The 23,230-nt window shown below is 39.6% G+C and overlaps 1 protein-coding gene across 6 annotated transcripts in view; it reads left to right on the plus strand.

The window, feature by feature from the left end:
- Nucleotides 1-23,230, plus strand: part of bsna (bassoon presynaptic cytomatrix protein a) — a 123,232-nt gene that overhangs the window by 76,405 nt on the left and 23,597 nt on the right. For 3 of the 6 annotated variants that reach the window (XM_040048026.1, XM_040048031.1, XM_040048030.1), the window contains exons 3-8: nt 6,722-7,186; nt 10,854-16,226; nt 17,006-17,047; nt 17,654-17,824; nt 18,028-18,278; nt 18,710-19,640. In XM_040048026.1, coding sequence (XP_039903960.1) covers nt 6,722-7,186; nt 10,854-16,226; nt 17,006-17,047; nt 17,654-17,824; nt 18,028-18,278; nt 18,710-19,640 — 7,233 coding nt within the window. The remainder of the gene's footprint in view (nt 1-6,721; nt 7,187-10,853; nt 16,227-17,005; nt 17,048-17,653; nt 17,825-18,027; nt 18,279-18,709; nt 19,641-23,230) is intronic. The other 3 variants (XM_040048027.1, XM_040048029.1, XM_040048028.1) reach the window with 3 other exon arrangements.

Consider the following 23,230-nt stretch of genomic DNA (forward strand, 5'->3'; position numbering starts at 1 on the left):
GTACTATGCTCTTCCTATGTCGTGATGAGTATGGAATATATAGCATCACTGGTCAGCTGACTGTCCACAAATATGAGACCAAGCCAGACATAGCAGTGGCATCTATGGTGTGATGGGAGTGATCCAACTTTGCAAAAAAGCTCTTTTTAATCTTGTTCTTATTCCAAAATTGGACTTTCATTTCGACCATCTTCATTGTAATTGTGATTTTTTTTTTTTTATTTGATCTCTTTAATCTTTTTATCTCTTTATTTTTTGGGGTGATGAGGGATTTGATGGGGCGGAAACACCCAAACACATTGTTGTACTCCTCTGCCACAAACTGAAGCCAGTTGCATCAGACTCAGCAGGGAACCACATGACTAAAGGCTGAGCTGAATTACAGTATATGTGCACATGTTGTGTCACTCTCCCGTTTTCCTCACCCCTCCAGCCCTATGAGCTTCTCTGCTTCCCTTCTTTTCCTTTTCTTCCTCCTTCTGCTTGTCATCCCTCTCTCTTTCTGGTAAGCCTTCAGCTACAGAGGCCTCCTCCATTTTGCATTGATGTGAGCTGCGTGTCTACATGCGTGCATTTGTGCTTCTGTGAGGATATGAGTGTATGTGTGCCGCAGTAGAGTGCTGCCTAAAGCGGAAGCCTGTGCTAAGGAAGTGTGCGCTCGAGCAGAACAATGGCATTCTGGGTAAAAATAGCCCTTGCTCTGTTGGAGGGAGAGAAGCAGAGACAGAGGTTGACAGGCAGAGAGGAGAGAGGAAGGAGAAGATACAAGTTTAATGACTGTGTGGTGAAAAGAGAAAAATAGAAACTTCAGGTGCAAATGTGGGAGAAGTAAAACAGGAAAAAGAAAATCATGAAACTGACTAAGAAACTGACAGAAGTGCTTCTGAAGGTTGGGATGTCTTTGTAACAATAAACTAATCGCACTCGGTAGATATAGAGATATTTGACATTGATGTCTTCTGTACAAACTGAATTTCGGGACCAGTAAGAGTGTTGCTAGTGTAACCAGTGTATTATATTAATTCACAGCTCATAACAGAATTCATCAAATGCCTTTAGTCATATTTTGTAGCTGTGGAATAAAAGATGTGGCAATTTTTCGTAACTCATTATTTTACAATATATGCAAAGTTTGGTTATGAATAGCAAGACTAGCCTTGAACCAGCCATGTAAATGTAATAGTCCACACAGACATATAGTAGCAGTACTATGTAGTGGAGAAAGGAGCGACAGAAAATCATGCCGATAGATGATGCAGCTTTGGCCAGAGTCAGAGATAAATACAGTCCTGTGCAAAAATCTTGACCCACATCTCATTTTTTAAATTTTTTTCTTCCAAGGAAACAGACATTCTTGTCATTTTTAAAGTGCCTTTGGATAATATTTCTCCAGCTTTTCTTGAATGTCTTTCAAAGTTTTTCTTTGGACATAGGCTGCTCTTTTACTCATTTTCAGTCCAGTCCTTGTACCTGTCCTTTTTTTTCCAATTTTCAAATCAATTTTATATATACAGAGCCAAGTTACAATAGCAGTCACTTTAAGGATTATAAGTTGAAGCCTGTAAAAGATTACAGAGAAAATTCCTGCAGTCGAATTACTCCCTTTGAGCAAGACAGTAGGAAGGAAAAACTCCCTTTTAACAGGAAGAAACCTTCGGAAGAACAAGGATCAGGGAGGGGCGGCCATCTGCCGTGATTGCCTGGGGGTGAGGGGAGGAAGAAAGGACAAAGACACACTGTGGAAGAGAGCCAGAAGAATGGTACTTTGTTTGTGAAGCCGCTTAACACTGACCTATGACTTGTTCAAGCATAAAAACTAGCACCAAACCCAACGGACTGAATGGAAGGATGGCTGTCAAGATGACATTTTTATAGAAGGGAAACAAGAACTGGACTGAAAATCAGTATCAACAGGTTTCATGGAGATCCAAATTTCAGTGTTATTAAATGCGGTGTGGGAGCATCTTGACAGCGAACAGAATAAAAGGCATCCGAAGAAGAGCTTTGAATGTCCTTCAAGAAGCCTGAGAACTGAAGACTACTTAAAGAAATGACAAAGAAGTTGCCTAAAAGAATTCAGGCTGTGTTGGAAGAATGAAGGCGATCATACCAAGCTCGTTTGAATTACACCAAGTCTTACTTTAAATGTATGTTTGTACGTGTTTCAATAAATAGCTGCACCTATTTAGAAATGAGTGTAAGCCTGAGAGTTGTGGACAGTACTGTTACTCTCCATCATGAAGGTGCAATTGCTAGACCTCTATTTGGATAAGACAAAGTAAAAGCAATAGTAAGTTACTGCTACAGATTTTCTGCGAATAAAATCCAGTGGCAGGGAAATGCTGCTTGTGACAGGTGGGTATGAATAAAAGGCAAATCCATTTCTTTCCCTATTATTAAGTGCAAAATAGATGGAGTAACTGAAAATAGCAAATGGACTGAAAAAGAGCAGAAAGGTAGACAAGAAAAAAAAAGACAAGAGCTGGATGGTATAGGACAAAAACAAATCCAGCTATGCTCAACATGCTGTAAAAGGACAGACATTCTGAAAGAGAAGATTCAGAATGTGCTGCAGAATGACACCGGCACATGAAAAGAAAACAGCAGTGTTCTGCGGCATGAATTAGCACTGATGGAGCATTTTAGTGAGTGTTATTGACAGGAGTAGAAAAGGCCAGATTGTTTGTGCTATGTAGGCTAAGTGGGCACCACTGGGAAAACACACACACACAAACTTCCCTGTAATGTCATCTTGAATATACTCTCTCTGAGAAAAGGAGGGAATGAGTTCACTTTAGGGTTGAAAAATGATTCAACCATTTCAGAACCTACAGTACAATGTGGTGCTTCAGGGGACACACACAGAGTTGTGTTTCCATCATGTCAGAGGGCATTACATCGGCTTACATTCATTTGGTGTACTGTACTGTATTCAGAATGTATTCTTCAGGAGTTTAAACCTGAACCCCAATTAAGCTTCATTTATGTTGAGCTTAAAGATTTGACAGTGTTACATCTCCTGTATAATCACTGGGATACAAACTCATTTTCAGTTACAGTTAGCATCGAGGCAGCCAATCAGAAGATAACTTCCTCATCAGCTACTTTGTTCAGTTATAATTGCTGAAGGCATTTAAGATATTCCAGTGACAGCGTGTCAAAATATTTTCTTTCTATAATGCTATGAGTCCCTAATGCGCAAAAAGATTTTCCATCTTCTGATAATCTGTTTCTTTCTTTTTTTTTTATGCAGAAGCCATGTTGGTGGGAATAGGATATTCAAATGAATTTAAATTTTAGGTTTCATTGAGCGCACATACTTTTTGGATCTTTTTTTCCCCTCATTTTTAAATGACTGATCCAAATTTTTTTAATATTAAGATTTCACGTATCCTAAGCTGCATTATTCAGTCATTTCAAATTAAATGTTGAAATGTGAGTTTTTCTGTGAATTTTATATTGTAAAAGAAGTTTTGGTGACAAATGGCAAAAGATAAATGATTAAAAAGAAAAAAGAAAAAAGAAAAACAAACACTTGGATGTAACCTGTTGTCTGTTCAGCTTCTAGTTCCTCTACCATTTAATTGTTTTTCTTACTGTAATTAGCTGGTCATGATAACTGGAGGCTAGCATTTTCAAAACTGTCGGATCAGCTTATATACTATATTTATTAATGTTGTGAATCCTGTGCCAATTATAGTGCTCACTGCTCGACCCAAAGCAGCACTGTCACTGTGAAATCTAAGGGAGATGGAGTCTTTTGTGTGACATCTAATCGCAGATAAACTCCCAAAAGGATTCAGAAAAAGACAGGGGATGGAGCAAATAAAGGAGGCTTGAGAGCGGGAGAGAGCTATTAAAGGCAGAATGAGCCAGAGAATGGAGTTTCTGTAGAAAGAGATTTGGTGAGTTTGGTGTAGAGAAAGAGGAAGGACTCGATGGAGGTGAATAAGAATAGAGATGGTAGATAAGTGTTGAAGAGGAATAACTGCTTCTGTCAATTATTCATTACATGAGTAATACAGCTGCTCTTCAGCCCCAAACTCCATTAGCTGTCATGGACAGAAACAGACACACTGGCACAGAATAAACAGAAGGTGCTGGTGGTGTTGGTGGGTGGTGAGCTAGATACTGGAGAGATCATCAAAAATACATAATGCATAAGTATTATATATTATGTTGAAATGCAACTGTAAATGTAAAACTAACCCTCTTCTCAGTTTTATGCCTTAGACCTCACTCCTGCAGTATTGCTGTGCTGCTAACTCTATTAGTCAGTGTTAGCATAGGACAAAACACTTTATAATGTGTTACACCTCATTTATGTGTTGTACAGGTAGATAATTTATGTCTTTAGTCACTCTCATCATTTCTTGCCACTGATGACTGTTAATTTTATCTTGAACTCTAAGAAAAAACCCTCTGAATGCTCATGGGGTAGAATTCACCATTAGCAACTAGCTAATTGGAGCAGTTAGCAATAGGCCGCACGACACTACAACACCACTTAGTGCTACTTCTTTGTGTTGTATGTTGCATTCTATTGTGTTTCATATTGATCTGATGTTATACGTTTGTTTCTTCTGTTACACTATGAAGCACGCCGGTGTATTTATGGAACAGACTCAAAAGCAGACACGGGAGAAACAAACTAAGGTTTAAAAAAAAGCTAGTCGTTTATTTGACTGAAAAAACGTGAAGACAAAACAAGGCAAGGCGAATAGGGGCAAGATCTAAACTAAAAACTAAACTGGGAAAACTAAACTATGAAAACATAGACATAAGGCATGAACATGGAACTGAAGAGGAACATGCAAACATAAATGTGAAAAAAGTCTGAACATGAACATGAACCTGAACCTGAGTAGTAGCAAAAACTCTGTGGACTGACGAGACATGACATGAAGATAAACAGGCGACCCGATGAAGAACAGAAGGAGACTTAACTAGACTCTAACATTGGACTCTTCACAATAAAACAGGAAACATGGAGAGATGTAGACATGACACACGAGCTTGACAACGTGGACACAACACAGACATGAAACACGTGACACACTGGACAGGAAACATGACACATAAACAAGGAGACAAAGATGAAACAAAAACCAGAATAAAACTTAACTAAATCCTAACTATTAATAACACAAGAACCTATTATCACAAACTTAACATAAGAAAATCTAAAATACAAAATAGCCTCAAAACGTCACAGACCCAGCCCCTGACACTTTGTGATTCTTCTGTCTATAAAAAGTGCTACATGAGTACATTTTATTTATGTAGAAGCTAAAGAGGCAGATAAAATCCTTTGCAGTTGATAGACTCACACAGACACATAACGGGTATGGCAGTCTATTCTCCCTGCAGCACGGACTACACTGCCCATGAGGCTACATTCTTTAGGGCTATTCCTGTAACACTCTGCCTATTGCCTTCATATTAAATAATTTTAAAAAAAAAATTTCTTCACATCATTATGAGACGTGAGATTGAGACACAGGCATTTCAGCCTCTTAATGCGTGTTTTGTTTGGGTTTTCACCGGCACGGAATTACCAAAAATAGAGAGAGCATAGCCTAACATATGAAACAGGAAAAGACCGCCGTGCAATCCCTTTATTTCAGCAAAGTAACTGTATTCAGAATACCACCTTTTTAAACGGTAACTGTAATGGAATACGGTTACTCATATTTTGTATTTTAAATACGTAACGGTGGTACATGTATTCCGTTACTCCCCAACACTGCATTTAAACAACAGAAGTTGACCCAAAGTGCTTTAGACAGGTACATTTACATTTCGGGACTCCAAAAACTCCAGTTTTAAAACACAGAATAAGATGAAAGGTGTTTTGTTTTATTAAATAATTAATGTGAAATTAAAAATCATAGTGATTTAGTGGTCATTAAAATGTGTTCAGCATTTACAAATTGATGATAATTCGTCTCATAAATCATGACACACTGCTCTCTCCTATTTATGCTGCCTTTATAGTATCAGCATCTGTATTGGCATTGACAAAACAGTTTTTGTATTTACTTACAATACCAACATTTGCACTACTGTACTTCACTACTAAGAAGAAGGGAATAACAAACTAATATTCACCAGGTGGATAAATGAAAAACTGTTGCAGCAAGCAAATTTGTAAATACCTCTTTGTCATATTATCTTGAAAGATGATGGGTTTCTAATAAAATGTTGCGTCTCTGGAGTAATGTTTATGATATTGTGAATTTTTTTAATATATTTGTATGCTACTAGTTTGGCTTTGTCAGAATGAAGAAGACCAAATTACAAGCTAGATTAAGTACACTGTTGTGCACTAAAGTCTTTCATTTTTTGCCACTCAGGCTCACAGTGTGTGAAATCGAGTAGAGTTGATCTGATGAAACAGGGAGTAGCTGTTAGAGCGACTTGGCCTTTTAGAAACGTGCATCAGCTCAGCTTAGCCCGCTACACCTCTGACAGCTCTGTCTGGAAATAAGATTTTCAGTGTACACAGTACGTGAGTGTATGTGTGTGTGAGGCTGTTGCTGTAGTTTGCTATTTAAGTGAATGCTGAGTTGAAAGTTAAGAATATTAACCAGGTTATGAATGTGAAACAATATTAGTTAATCCACATAAAGTGATCTTTGGTGCAGTAAGGCTAAGGTTGTGTCACAATTACACACAAAACAAATTACATGTTTGTCTTTTTGTCTTCTCTCTGTTTCAGAAAAAAGAGTGGTTATGTCTCAACTGCCAGACGCAGCGGCTGATGTCTGGAGAAGGTCTTGATGAGCCTCCACTTCCTGTTCCTCATCCGTCTCCCAAGCACCAACCCACGGGCTCGCCTCGACACCAGACACCAATCAGTCAGCAAAGTCCCCTCCACAAACCTACCACCCAGCAAGGGTCCAAGCCAGGCCAGCCCCAAACACAGAGCCAGAAGCCACAGGCGGGAAGTGTCGTTAGCAGCCCGTTTGCACCCGCAGCTGCCAAACAGCCAACTGAGACCAAGACTACAGCACCATCCACGACACCAGTAACAACCACTGAGATCGAGAAACAGCCAAAACCATCAGAGGAAAAGCTCAAGACTGAGCCCGAGAACCAAACTTCCAAAGAGACCAAGCCCTCCCAGAAGAAAGGAGAGCAGATCACACCGATCAAGGACATTAAGAAGTCCAGGCACTATGATGTAAGTCTGATTTTTGCATGTCACCAATTTATGTGTTAAACTAAGGAAAATGACCAAAAAGTGAACACAAATGATTTTTGAGTTTTTTAAATGTGTCCAATATCACATTCAAATGTGAACTATGCAAAAAGACACAAAGAAAATGCAAAAGTCATCGTGCAGTTGTACAGAAATATGTGGATACAGAGTTAGAGCCAGGAGGGTTTTGAGGCATGTCTGTCTACACTGAAACTGATTTCCTCCAAAATTTCAGGATGTATCGCCATTAGAGAGACATGCCAGGATAGACTTAGCAAGACACTCAGGCCATGGAAGTGATGAACTTTGATTTGACTGTTCGGACTGAGGTTGCAGTGAATAAAAGCAGACTTGCATTTGAGTTATGACCATTTATTTATTTTACCCCAGGCAAAACTGAGAAATAGCAACTTCCACAGGGCATTAGGCTACTTTTGGCTCTGATTTGACACTATATTTATAAAATTGAACTCAGTTTACATGTAATCAAGAATGTAAAAAAACAGATCTGGGTCGCATATAAGTAAAAACTGACTTTTGAGGTATGGTCCAGCTTCACATTTATGTTTTTGTTTTTTTGTTTTTTTTAAATCAAACTCGCGCTCTGGTTCAGACCTGCAGAGCTTTAGCAGAGGATTTCTCCATGCTGCTCATTTTTGTGGCACTAAAGCTAGAGTTTAAAAAAGGCCAAAGTTCCTTTGACCTTGTCCTTCGCACAGAAAAACTGCTAGGTATAGTTATCTAAAGGTTTTTCACATTAACTAGAGACTATGTTGGTTTACTGTAGATGGCCTACAGCATCTTGTGCAGCTGTGTCACTCACACCCATGCTTTTATGCTTGTTGCATTGCTATTGTTCATGAATGCAGCTAAACAACTAATAATTTCTATAAGCTGATTCTCTATATTCACATAGTCATGGGAGAAGGGTCAGGGTTGGGATTACTTTTAGCCTTTCTGGATACAAACTCAGTGTGTGTGGGTGTGTGTGTTTGCGTTTTACACCACATGTATGCTTCAGACTGACTTGAGAAGTTTTTAATTGTCTTCCCTTCCAGCCTCCATGCAGCCACGTGATGCTTCTTTTCTTTATGTATTCAATAGTTATTCCCTCCGTAATTCCACTTTATTACACATAACTTGATTTAAATACTTATTTGTTTTGATTTCGTTGTATGTGCGGATTACCTGGATTGCTGCCTACATCTGGTGAAAATTTCATGTCAATAGCCCCATTAGAAATGTTTTTCCTGAGAAAAATGTTGACACATTCAATACTTATTTTTTCCAATGTAAACATTATATAATGTTTTTTTCTGAGTTTCAGTTACTTACTTCAGATAAGTAAATCTGAACTTCTTATTTTACCACTATTAATTTGGATCCTTTGCTACATGTTTCTTGTTTTTAAATATTCAAAAGAAAGCATTTTTTTTTTTAATTTGGTCTCTGATCCATAAATACAACTTATGGTTGTTTTGTTCTTTTTTAAAAGAGGAGTCAAAATGCTAAAGCTTTTTAATGAGCCTTCTGATTTATGATACATATTTTATTTGCAGTCATATTTGATCATTTCTAAAATGGGAATGTTCATTATTATTATTATTATTATTATTATTATTATTGTAGTGACAACTAAAATACATCAGTTTTGACTCTGCACTTATTTACAGAGGGATGAGGTACTTGCCTTGTCTCATTTTCCCACACTCTATTAAGATGATATTGTCACTAAAAGTGACTAGTGCCCATGATGTGTCATATTTTTTGTACTGTATCTCTTGCTCGGTTAATATGGCTTTTGTGCTGCCTATGCAAAGCTTATTTAATGTTTTCAGTTCTTGTACAAAATGTCCCTATATATTTCTATTCAGACTGGTGCTTATACATATACATTTACTTGCAACACTGACATGATAATCACTTTGTTTGCAGATATGGGTACTTTACATGGCAAAATAACTGTTGCATAGATGTAATATTAGGTCATTCTAAGCTAAATCGGTTCCATTTTCCTCAAGTGTTGGACGTCCATATTGATTTGGAAAGTATGTCATTGATTCCCATTTCACAGTATGCTGAGGCTGCAAGTGGCAGCAAGGCATTGGATTACCTTGGGGAGAGACAGAGATTGAAAAACAAAGACAGCAGGAAGAACCTTTTCTTGCTGTTCCAATTCTTCTAAAAATTGGCATGTCATGAATCTGTAAAATCTCCAAGCCCTTAGTTCATGTAGCACTCTTGTGGTCATTTTTAAGGTAGTGCTGGACTTTATCATCTGAAGAGCTGCTAAGTAATTAAATTATACAGAGCTCAAAGTACAGATGCATTATAACCACCTTAAGAGCTTTTCATGATTTTTACCAGTTTTCCATCCCTTTCTCCATCTCCCCAATCATTTACCAGGTTGGTTCCTTTGAGATTATAAATGACTGTTATTAAGAGCCATTGATGAATGAGTTTTCATTTGTTCAGATATTAAAGTCAGCTATACAATCTTACTTTGAGCTCATCATCAAAAGGAAAAAACATGAAAAACATAGTTTGACTAACCTCTTTCCATCAATGGCTCAACATACCTAACAATTATAAGTCACATTAAGATTATTGCATAATAATGTTATTTGTATTGAGACAAATGAATAAATCAGATCAGATTCAAAGATGTAGAGTAAAATCCAAGTGTTTTGACTCAATTCTCAATTTTTATTACATATTTAAATATTTAAATAAAGTTATATTTAAGTTGTTTTTATTTAGGATTTAGTGTTAGACGTGTTAGCTACGTGTTAGCTAATGCTAGTGAACCTGATAGTAATATATTTTTGTTTGTTTGTTTTTTCTTTAGATTCAAAATGAGTATGCGCAAACCTATTTGTGTTATATGAATGTAAAGTTTCTAAATATGTAATGACTGATATTTATTTTACCATTGAGTCTCTTTTTATTTGTTTTTACTTGTTTTCAGTACATGTTCTCTTTTCTATTTATATTTCCAACCTGGGATGAAGAAAGTATTCTGATTCTGAATAATTCTAATAGGCATTGTGTCCCTTAAATTATAAGACATGAGTAGCATGTAGTAATAAATAAATCTCTTTTAGACTGATTTAAACTAAAGCATTCCATTTCAGCCCACTGGCTTAAAACTAAGTTTAATGGAAAAACATAAAATGTCTTCATGGTGATTTAGTGATCTCGTGAATGAAATCCAGTTGATATGAAATCAGTTTCATCAATTTTTATTTTTATTTTTTATATTTTTTTCTTTTTTCTTTTATTTACAAGACAATGAAAGTTGAAAACTGCAGTTTTGGCGTACAGGTTCAAGCATCATAATGATATTTTTAATATAAACTGAAACCATACCATATTATGGCTATCATACAAATAGGACTATTATATATTACTGCAAATTTCTAAATAAGAAATACCATTTTTAAAACTCGTATTTATTTGTAATTTAAAAAAGTATGAATTTTGCATCTAAAATCAGAAAGTGATTTTAAGTGGGCTTAATTTTTATGCAGATTGATATTATTGACCAGTTTCAACACATTGTAAAATTGATATAAATTATCATTAAAACTAAAAACCTTAGCTCCCCCAAGTCTAATCCATTTGTTTTTCTTTTTTCTTTTCTCTGTAGGATACAAAAAACAACAGCACCCACGACTTATCACGCAGCCCTCAGAGTCTCAGTGACACTGGCTACTCATCTGATGGTATCTCCAGCTCCCACAGTGAAATCACAGGTCTAATCCAGGAAGAAGAGATGAAGCTGAGTGAAAGGGGAATCAGCAGCCGGGGCTCCCCACCAAGTCCCTCTGAAATCACCAAGCTGGAAAGCTCCATGAGGCCATTACTAGAGAAGAGCTTCTCTGAAGAGAAGGCAGACAGAAGGGGGAGGAAGCACAGAGACAGAGATTTGGATGACAGAGGGAAGCAACGCCCACGTTCTCTGTCAATCCCTCCAGATGCATATGACTCTGATGAGGAGCTGGAAGATATACTTGAGGAAGAAGAAGATGGGGGAGACTGGGAAGGTAAGCGAAAGGAAGGGAAAGAGGAGAAGAAGGAGAAGAAAAAGAAAGAAAAGGAAGCTGAGCCCACAGAGATGACCGATGAGGAGTTCATGAGAAGACAAATAATGGAGATGAGTGCTGATGAAGACAATGAGGAGGAGGAGGAAGAGATGGAGGAAGATGAAGATGAGGAAGACGAAGGATATGGCTACCAGAAACCCAAGAAAAGCCACCATAAGCACATAATCTCTGACTCAGGGAAAGAAAAGAGACGCCTTCAGCACCATTCCAGTAGTTTTGAGGAGGAGACTAAGAGCTCTACTGATGTCTATAAAGGCTCACTAGAAGAGGGTGAGGAAGATGTGATGGCATCGCAAGGAGGTCTGAGGCGCTTCAAAACAATTGAACTCAATAACACCAATAGCTACAGTCGAGACATCGAGCTGAGCAATGAAAACGACTTAAGCCTTGATCGGGAACCAGAGCTAGAGATGGAGAGTCTGACAGGATCTCCTGAGGAACGTTCTCGTGGTGACTACTCCTCTACTCTGCCACCCACTTCATCCTCATATGGCTCTGGACAATCTCCTACGTCCATCTCATCAATGGAGGAAGATAGTGACAGTAGCCCCAGTAGGAGGCAAAGACTGGAGGAAGCTAAGCAGCAGAGGAAAGCACGCCACCGCTCTCATGGCCCTCTCCTTCCTACCATTGAAGATTCTTCAGAAGAGGATGAACTCAGAGAGGAAGAGGAACTTCTGAGAGAACAGGAAAAGATGAGAGAAGTGGAACAGCAGAGAATTAGAAGTACAGCAAGAAAGACCAAGAGAGATAAAGAGGAGCTGAGGGCTCAGAGGCGCAGAGAAAGATCCAAGACCCCACCTAGCAATCTGTCACCTATTGAGGATGCGTCTCCAACAGAAGAGCTAAGACAAGCAGCAGAAATGGAAGAGCTTCATCGTTCCTCTGCTTCTGAATATTCGCCTCAAAGTCTTGACTCAGAGGCAGAGGGATATGAGTCCAAACTTTACAAGTCAGGAAGTGAGTATAATCTGCCAACCTTCATGTCACTCTATTCCCCGATAGAGAAAACAACTGCAACCACCACCACAGCACCATCTTCAACTTCCAAACCTCTGAAGAGTGCTGAGGAGGTCTATGAGGAGATGATGAGAAAGGCAGAAATGCTTCAAAAGCAGCAGAAACAACAACAGCAACAACAGCAACATGGAAGACATGGGCAGTACTATGAGGAGGACATTAATGGGCAAAGTTATGATGATGAGTATGAATATGAGCAAGATCAAACAGGATATGACAATGAGGCAGCAGAGACAGAAACTGATATTTATGAGGAGATTAGACAAACATCTCAGAACATTACCAAGATGCAACAGGCCACAGATGAGCAAGTAGAGATTGAAATTGAGAGCTCTTACCCAGATAAACAGCTCTTAGATACAGGCTCAGCCTTTGCTAAGCTACTAGAGCAAAGTAATGCTCTCCTTACACCAGGTACCAGTCCCACCCAGATCTCAGCTCCTGTGTCCTTTGCTGAGACTGCAGGGCGAATCCCTGATGTCAGAGTAACACAGCACTATTCTGCAAAGGATGGACACAAAGATAGACTCAAAACCCAAGCAGGAAAGAATGGAATAACTCCAACAGTGGCAGCAACCACTATTGCAGCATATGGTGTTTATGCTAGAGATGCAGTAACTATTTCTCAGACTGGTTCAAGCCATACTGTTACGTCCACTCAGTCTGAAATAGGTCGCAGGCATATGGGTAGTACATCCGCATCTTCAGCTACAGTCTCAAGCGTATGCAGCAAGATTGCAGAGATTACCCAAGCCTACAGTCAAAGAGAAGTCATTACCAGAAGGGTAGGGGAGACCAGGGGGATCCAAGTGCGAGACAGCTCAACATCTTCTATTGAGAGAATTATTGAGCCCCGTTCTCCCAAGTATACTACTTATTACAGAAGCACCAGTCCTCCTCTTTCACCATCACCACCACCACCGCAGAGTCCCACTCGCTCTCCTTCAAGAAGAGCTACAGCTGAGTTCTCTACACAGACTTTCAGTTCAGCATTGAGAATGGAGTCAGCAGGCTCTGGTCCTACTTCACCAGTAATGGCTCAGGGAACCCAAACATCACATCGATCAGTTTCCCCTAGGCTCTATCGACAGCAATCCTCTCAGGATGCCCCATACTCCCCTCCTTCAAGCCCAGCTAGGCCAACGACAGTCAATACTGCAACTTCCCCGCTGTCTTCTCCTACCCGATTTAGCCGCCAATCAACATTTGATACTTACTCTCCATGTGGCAGCCCTCCAGACACACCGCCTTACCACCACTCTCCTACACGGAGCTTTTATCGTACACAAAGAGTGGAGAAAGTAAATGTCGGAACAAGCATGGTCACCACAGCCAGCATATACACCAGAGGGTCTGTTTCAATGGATAATATCTCCCTCTGTAGGATATCTACAGTCCCAGGGACTTCGAGGGTAGAGCAGGGCCATATGATTCATGGTGGAAGTGTTGTGGACCTTAGAACAGCTACTAAACCAGCTCCTATTATTATGACTGACCAAGGAATGGATCTCACCTCCTTAGCCACAGAAAGCAGAAAATACCATGGTGGACCAGAGGGTAGCAGACATTCAACGATTGTACAGCCACTGATTATGAACTTGAACACACAGGAAACCACCACACCAACCACTGTGAGTGTCACCGTAGCTGCTTCAATGTTCATGACCCAGCCAAAACAACCAACAGTTTATGGTGATCCACATCAAAACCGAGTGGATCTGGGACAAGGCATGGGTTCAGCAGTTTGTCTCTCCCAGAATAAACCAGTTTCACCTCCAACTGACCCATCAATACCAAAAATTGATGCCAAACTGGAAGACCTCAGTATACAACAGAGAGAGCTTCAAAAACAACAAGAGAAGCTGCAGAAACAACAAGAGCTCCTGGAACAACAGTTGCAACACCACCATCAGATGCAACAACAGCAGCAACAGTCATCTGTTTTAGCCAGGTACAACCTTACTGGCCCAATCTCACCTTTACTGAAAAAAGATTTGCTCGTCAGTCAGACAACCACTGCTTCAGCTGTGGTCAGTGCTGTATCACCAGTCATTAACCCTGAACTGTATGGCGCTGGCCCAGTTGAACTCAAGGGAAAGCCCAGTCCTCCTGGTTTGATATCAGGGGGTAAATCGCCACATAGTATGGTTGTACAAATGGATGGGGGGCCAGACCCAGCCAGGGCTGTGACTCAGCTCGTCAAGGTAGAAGAAGGACAGGATGCTGTAGATCTGACAGGAGGCCAAATTAAGCCTGACAACCAACTAGCTTGCTGTGATGTTGTTTATCGACTTCCATTTGGTGGAACCTGTGTTGGTGCTCCTGAGAAAGAAGGCATAAGGCCTCCATCTGCCCCACCTCTCACCTATGAGTCTGACCAAGAAAGACAACCTGGAAGGTACCATGAGTATCCAATGGATGGGCGTAAGGCCTACACGTTACCTTTTCCTGGTAGGCTCCAGCCTTCAATGTCTGATACAAACCTTGCTGAAGCTGGGTTACAGTCTTACCATTCTAAAGTGGAACCACATCTCCAAGCTTCAGGAGAACTTGCCATGGATCTAACTGCTATGAAACAGGGCTATGGAGGATATGTGGGGATGCAGTATGGTTCCTATACAGATTTACGGCATGGAGGAGACATTGCAGCACAAACACTGCCTATCAGAAGATACAATTCCTTGTCCAACATCAGTTCAGATTATGGCTATTCTGCGCGTGACATTGCTAACTTCCAAGAAGCTAACTTGGCTCAGTACAGTGCCACAACTGCAAGGGAGATTAGCCGAATGTGTGCAGCACTCAATTCCATGGATCGCTATGGAAGCAACCCAGACTTGATGCAGTTTGGCAGTTTGAGCAGAGGTACTGGGCCCATGGCCTCCAGACTTGCAGTTGGTCTTGGCATTAGGCAAAACCTTCTCTTTGGATTAGATGGGAAGCCAATCTCTCACAGTCAAGCATTAACTAATCTTATCAATGCCAGGCAGGCAAGTCTAAGAGCCATGTACCCCACTGCTATTAGATCCTCAGATGGGATGATCTACTCAACTATTCAGACCCCCATTGCTTCTACACTTCCCATCACAACCCAGCCTGCCTCTGTTCTTCGACCACTAATAAGAGGAGTCTACAGGCCATACCTCTCTGCCAACATGACACCAGTGCCCCTATCTAGTCTTAGCAGGCTACCAATGAGCCCCAGAATGCCCTTATCTGGACAAGCTGCAGTCCGTTATCCAGCACCAGGCCTTCTCCAAACAACATCAGCCACTGACATAAGTGCTGCTGCCACAACAACCTCAGCAACTGCAGGGGCCCTAGTGGGTGTTCCCATGACAACTAGCTCAGTGGTCCAGGATGAACCAGTTTACCTTGGCAAAGGTGCGACAGTGTCCTCTTCATCAGCAGAGGTCACCTCGGTGCAAGGAACAGTTGTCATACCAGCTGATCAGCAGCAGCAGCCAATAAACCTGTCCCAGGCACACCTGAGTAGCCAACAACAGAAACAAGTAACAACTGTTCAGCAGCCACAACAGCCTGCCCCTGCTGCACATGCTTACCCACTTTCAGGTCCTGCACAAACACATGGTTACACCCAACCTCAAGCAGTCCTGTCTGCCCCTACTGCTGGCTTACCAATTCCAGGTGGTCTTCCTCCTTTCCCTCCACCAGGTGCCATACACAAAGAGGGTGAAACTGAGGCAGAGAGACTGCACCGCCAGCAGGAGCAGCTTCTGCAGATGGAGAGAGAGCGGGTGGAGCTGGAGAAACTCAGGCAATTGCGCCTGCAAGAAGAGCTGGAAAGGGAAAGGTTAGAGCTGAAGTTGCACAGGGAGAAGGAGCAGATGCTGGTGCAGAGAGAGTTACAGGAGCTGCAGAACATCAAGGAACAGGTAGAGGGAGAAGCAGGAGGTGGAATGCAGAGTTTGATCCTTAATGTCTTGTTTGATGTTGTGTGGTTATTGTGTTTGGATTGGATATTGGTTTTTTGGTTTAGTTTTGTGGTGGTGTTATTTGTGGTGTATTTGGTTGAGTTATCTTTTTTTAATCCCATTTAAAATGCTTTTATTCAGTGTTTCAGTATTGTGCCTACTTAACAAGACAAATTAAAAACAGCTAATTTTTTATAGAGTATATTGTCTTTCAATGTCTGTCTCTTAGCAGTTCTTCTAAAAAGTATATTAAACAAGCATTTTCAGTTAATCAGATACATTAAGTCCATAAGATATTTCTTTAAAATGTAGTGCTAAAATTCTGTTCAACAGTGATGACTTTTTTTCTGAATAAATATTTTTATGCAGCCTTAGTTATTAATGATGAGTTTGCATGCTGTGTTTGTTTGGGTTTTTTTAAATTTTGCACATGATGTTTGCGTGTCTGTTTGATGTCTGTTGTATGTGTGTTTCAAAAGGATAGCTGTTTATAAAGTCTCATGTTTCATTTATTACTTTGATTTTTAGGCCAAAAAAGTGGTTTAAATGTATCATTCAGCGGACTAATTTGCATAAAATCATAAAAATCAAGCAAAATAAACCAAAATATATTGCAAAACTATCGAAAATCAGTCACACATGTTGGTTATAATATATTGCTTTCTGAGCTCTTGGCCTTGCAATGATGTTTTCACAGTAAACCTGAGGGCTAATGTGACAATTTTCTTCTTTTTTAATAGAACAAGCAGTTGAAAATCTTTCAACTTAAGTCTGTTAAACAGGTGTGGAAGTCTTCCTTAATGAGAATAAACTAGAACTGGAATGTTTAAAATGCATCTCATAATTTACAGTGCAAGCAAAAACCCCTAACTGCTTATTTGCATCAGCCTGTCATTTTAGCAGTAAAAGAAATGCCTTAAATATTTTCTGCAGAGCATTGTATGACTGGTAAGAGCAATTACCAGTAAATGCTGCACTTCATTCATGTTGCGCCTCCATTCTTGGTTTTTGCAGTATATACAAGTTTGACTAACTTGGAACCATTGTCAAAACTAATCCATCAGCACAAGAATGACTTCATGTCACATTCACATGTGGGAATCTTGTGATTTAGGCTACATTTTAGAAATTTTATCATCCTGAATAAAACCAGATATCATGACTTTGGCTCTTTTTCGCTGTTTTCTCTGTTTTTAAATTTTTTCTTCATCTTGTTCTGGTACTATTCTTCACTTTGCTTATTTCATAATTTCTCCTTCATCAACCCATTCCATCTCTCCACCCTCTTATGCTCCACGCTCTGTTCTGTTATGTTATCTCGCTCTGTCTGTGTGTTTGCCCATATGTCCTTCTTTCTCTTCCCATCTCCACCGACACTTTTTGTTTAGGTTCTGCAGCAGCAACAGCATGAACGTGAGAAACAACTTGTTCTACAGCGGGAGCAGCTGGCTCAGCAGAAGTCCCAGCTAGATCAGATCCAGTCTTTACAGCAGCAGCTCCAGCAGCAGCTTGAAGAGCAGAAGAGACAGAAAACCGCTGCTGTCACCCAGATCATGCAGGTGGGGGTGGGGTGGGGTTAATGAAAAACATTGGTAGCTGGCTCTTAAGCTGTGTATGCATGTGACACTCTGCATTCAGACAGATATGTGTACCTTTTTATCTTGAAGAAATGTGTTTGTGAAGTGCAGCTACACAACCTTGTCGTTCTGATTTGAATCATTGCTTTATAGCAATATTAAAACCCCATGGTTTTTTTGTACAGCTGGACGGACAGCCGCTGCACCCCTACGCAGACTCTCATATGGGCTCCCGTTCTCTGCCCAACTCCTCGTCAGAGATGTGCCTGAGGAGCCAGGAGGAGCAAATGGAAGCCAGGACCAACATGAGAAAACACAGCTCCATGAGCAGACTGACTAGAGATAGCTTGGATGGAGATGGCGTGGTGTTCTACGGCTCCCCCCGCAGGATTGTGGATAGCTGTGTGCAGACTGACGATGAAGATGGAGAGGAGAGGTAAACAGTGTGTGAGTGTATGGAGTGACGGGGAAAGAGGAGGGGTGTAAGAGGTGAAACTGTGTGTATATAGGCAAAGGTTATTTTAATAGCCTTGCAATTTACTTCACGTGTCTGTAATTAAATTTAAGACCCAAGGAGAAACAGGTTTTATTAATATTTTATGAATAATACCATGTAGAATAAATCAATCACTTGAAGGAAAGGTTGGAACAATAGTATATACAGTAGCATACTAACATAAAAAAGTTCACACTCAAAAAGGATGAGGATAAATGTTTGTGTTAACAATTTATATTCATAGCATTTTATTGCATTGTAGTTATCACTTTTTCATACCCTATAATGCCAGTAGATTTACAAAATTACTTGACAGCAACCTAAATGTACTTCTTTATTTTTTGTTTTTCGTGTATTTTCTCCATCGCCAGGTACATGATGCGTCATCGCACCAGGAGGCGTGGTCGCAGCGTTGACTGCTCTGTCCAGACAGATGATGACGAGGACAAGGCTGAGACAGAGCATCCGGTCCGCCGAAGGCGCTCGCGTTTCTCAAGGCACTCTGAGTCCAGTGCAGCTGGCAGCAGCACTGCCACTACAGCCACCTTAGCTACTGATACCAAAACTGACAAAACTAAGATGGTTTCCTCCAATATTGGCGTTCAGACAATCAGGGAAATGTCTTGCCAGACGGAAGTGGAGCACCTAGGAAGGGTCTCCCCAGCAATCCATGTGACAGTACCAGACCCTAACAAAGTAGAGATTGTGCACTATATCTCTGGACCAGAGCGAACTCAAAAAGGACAATCTCTAGCTTGCCAGACTGATCCAGAAGCCCAGTCACAGGGAGTTGTAGCTCCACAGCTAAGCGTACCAACCACAGTCAGTCCATATTCGTCCTCTGCCGGTACTGGCACACAACAGTCAGGTTCTGACCTTCTCACCCAGCAACGCCAGCAGCAGATTGCCGCAAATGCTGCCAAATTTGAGCGCCGACGCCCTGACCCACTCGACATTAATTACCAGCCTCACAACCATCTCCACAATGAATCGATCTCCAGCATCATTCGCCAGCAGCAAACAGCCCCCAAATCTCCACAAGTCCTCTACTCTCCGGTCTCTCCGGTGTCCCCTCACCGCCTCATAGAGACTTCTCTGTCAAGCGAGCGACTGAACAAGGCCCACGTAACACCTCAGCAGAAGTCCTACACAGCCGAATCTCCCCAGCGACACCCCTCTGTGCCCCGACCCATCAAGAGCACTCAGAGGTCAATGTCAGATCCCAAGTCTCTAAGCCCCACCACAGATGAGCACACGAAGGCCAGGTTGTCCCTGTATCAACAACAAGCACTTCAGAACCAGGTAAAGCCATTCAAACCATGGTGATATACACTAAAAGCCATTGAAATTTATAGTTAATGATGTTATTCAGATGGATACAGTCTAGATAACCTCTAATATCACTGGATATTGTTAAAAAGTACAAATTTTATAGTAAAAATGACAGCACTGGTTAACTTTCACACAAAATTATCTAAAATTTTGTCAAGGTTTTAGTTGAAAAGAAAGTGGGATGAACATTAAATCCTGTTATTTTAACTTTATAGCTGAAAATAAAGCAATGCACAGATGGTGATTCTGTATGCAAAGCTTACAGTAGTATCCAAAAGATGTAAAGTTTGTCTTACTATTTATTACTTTTCATATGTTACATCCTTCATGCTACATTCATATTTTAATTCAGAGTGAAGAGATTTATAAGCCGCATATAAAACAGTAAAATCAAGTGATAGACTAAAACAGTGGAAAAATATTTTTAACAATTAATAAATAAATTGATACATTTTAAACTCTTGCAGCGGGCCAGTTAGCACATTTAATAACGTTGCTCTCAACAACAGGCTCAGTTTTATATTGTTTATTTGAGTCAAAACCTAACAAGGGCATTAATACTGAATGGCCTCTGTGTAACTTTGAAACCATTTCTTTCATTCGATGTTGCCCTTGTTTTCATTTTCTGAGTGCTATGAATGTTTCATGTGGATGCTATGATGAGTAATTCCCTTTGTTAGATTATTTTTCAGATTTTGTTATTGTTTTGTAGTTTTACGACTTCATCTTCTGTTTGAAACCAGTAACACCTCAGCAGTAGCTGGCATGCAAAGTCAAAATGTGCTCTATTATTGAGGTCTCTTGAGTTACTCTGGGCCTTGATTTTAAAAACTGATAAAGAGCCTAGCAGCTTGCCCACAAACTAACTAAATTTGATCAAACTACAAAACTTCAGTTTATCTCCGACTAAATTTATAAAGGTCTATGCTGTTTCAACAATTTACATATTATGGTAAATGGACTGGTTTTATATAGCGCTTCTCTACTCTACCTGAACACTGAAAGCGCTTTATACAACATGCCTCATTCACCAATTCAGACCCATTCATACAAGCACATTTTTGTTCTATGCCCTAAGTGCTTTCTGCCTAACATTCACACACATTCACACTCCAGTCGATGCCTGACCTGCTCTACCTCCTGAGCTACAGCCACCCCTATTATTTACTGGGGTTTGAAGAGTAAAAAACAAAAACATTAAGCCATAATTGTGACCCATTCTGTGTATTTAAGCTGTTTCAATGGTAACAGAAACTCCCTTGCTCGCATAGCAGGAGCAATAACTCTTTTAAATGGACATTACATACTTACCTATATTGTCTCAACAACCATACCTGAAAATCAATTGACAACAATAGCTTAGGGAATTAATTAATGCCACCACAAAACACTGTGCTACAATATGACAGTATAATGGTTGTCTGGAAAAAAAATAGAATTAAAAAAAGGACCAATAAAACATATGTGAACAGTCACATTTGATACAGATGCTACTAGAATGTTCGTGCACAGACTGTAGACTAGTAGATCTCAGGACTGTTTTGTGCTTAAGTGCAATTACTTAAGAATGCTTTAGTGTACATTATGTTTATTTGAAGTTTATGTTATGTTATTAATAGCAGCTCAGACTGAAACAGTATTTTAACTCTTCTGTTTCAGCCAAATTGTCCTAACAATGACAGCTGGTGTCAATGAGTGTAAAATCTACCCTAGTAAAGCCAAAGACACACACCCTAATACCCTAAGAACAACTCTTCACCTCTCAATTTTCAACCAACTTTCAACTCTGTTGAAATGTGGCAAAGATGTTGCTTAACTTGTTTTGGGTAACAACAACTACCCATCCGGTTTTCCCTGGGTGAGAGTTATTGTTATTATTTTTTTAATGCTGTGATGTACGGTTGAGGTCAGAAGTTTACATACGCTAGTCATGGATGTATGCAAATGTATAAGTTGGGGCTTTTATTGATTTTGTTGAATTCAGTAAAATGATTATACATCATACATCTTTCACGATTTTAGAGAACAAGAATTGGACTGAAAATTGAAAAGTATACATACATCCCCAGTAATATTTGGTTGAATCTTCCTCAGTTGGTTGCATCATGACTGCATGTTTTTTTAACCTTCAACAAGCTTCTGACATAATTCTGGCTGGATATCTGACCACTTTTCTCTTGCAGAATTAGAATAGTTTATTTAATTTGGTTGGTTTCTTGGCATGGACCCAGTTTCGAAGCATAGTCCAAAAATTTTCAGACATAGGACATACCAGAAACTTAATGTTAATCAACCATCGGTGAAGTTGAAGAGTTTGGAGGTAGTCCTCCTTCTTCATTATCCCATCCACTTTATGCAATGTACCAGCACAACTGGCAGCAAAACAGCCCCAAAACATGATGCTACCACCACCATGCTTTGCAGTTGGCACTGTTTTCCTAGATTGGAACTCCTGAATTTTACTCGCCCAAACAAACCTGTAGCCATTGCGGCCAAACAGCGCAATCTTTGTCTCGTCTGACCCTAAAGCTTTTCTCCAGAAAGGATTTGGAAGTTTCAGTCTTGTTTGAAGGCTAAGATTTTGAAGCAGGGATATTTTCTTTCGTAGTAAGCACTCTCTCAGTTCATAGCGATATTTCCTTTCATTTTCAAGGTGAAGTTTGGGTCTTTGTCTAGATCTTTTGTAGAAAGAGAAAATCCAAAATGACATTCATCCTCTAAAATGTCATTCTGACCCCAACTGTACCTATTTATATATATATATATATATATATATATATATATATATATATATATATCATTGTATTCTTCTGACCCTTTGAAAAGTGTTTTATAGTGTATTTTTCACTGCCTCCATGTTAGGATTGTGAAAATAATAGGTCCCAGAGGGGATTTCTCTTTATGCTTCCGCCTACACACAGACTGAAATGAAAAATAACACACAACACACTGTGATCTATTTACAATTTCAATATATGTTTGGTAGGAACAAATGGGATGATATATTATTTACACACAGTATAAAAACAAAGATAAACACAGATTATTTTGATGGTCACATCATTGACTGGTTTTGACAGGGAAGCCCACACAAATTCAGCATTTTATTAATTCAATATTAAGCAGTCAAAATTTACAGCTAAATGAAAAATCAATGATAATCCTAATTTTTGTTCTCTATTTTTGGTAGATTTTACAGTGGAGAATTGTAAAAGCCATGGTGGTTCATTTAGCCACCCTTTAAATCCAGCTATATCTTCCAGTATATTCATTTGCTTCATTATGCTGTACTTCATATGCTTATTATGTTGGGGTTTTTTTGTTATTCCATGGTGCATTCTAAGTAAGAATATAGATTTTAGCATAACAAAACTACATGCTGTCTCCACAACCTTTAGTTAAACTTAGGTTGTTTACTGGTCTCATCATTACTAAGTATTTTATAAGAATTAAAAAAAATTAAGAAAACATTAACATAAAGGTATAAATCCCAAAATTCTGAAAATATCAACTCAAAACTGTAAAAAAAAAAAAAAAGAAAAAGAAAAAGAAATTGATTG

This window comes from Simochromis diagramma, unplaced genomic scaffold (genome assembly GCF_900408965.1).
Source record: "Simochromis diagramma unplaced genomic scaffold, fSimDia1.1 OVJJ01000387.1, whole genome shotgun sequence".
Classification (NCBI taxonomy): domain Eukaryota; kingdom Metazoa; phylum Chordata; class Actinopteri; order Cichliformes; family Cichlidae; genus Simochromis; species Simochromis diagramma.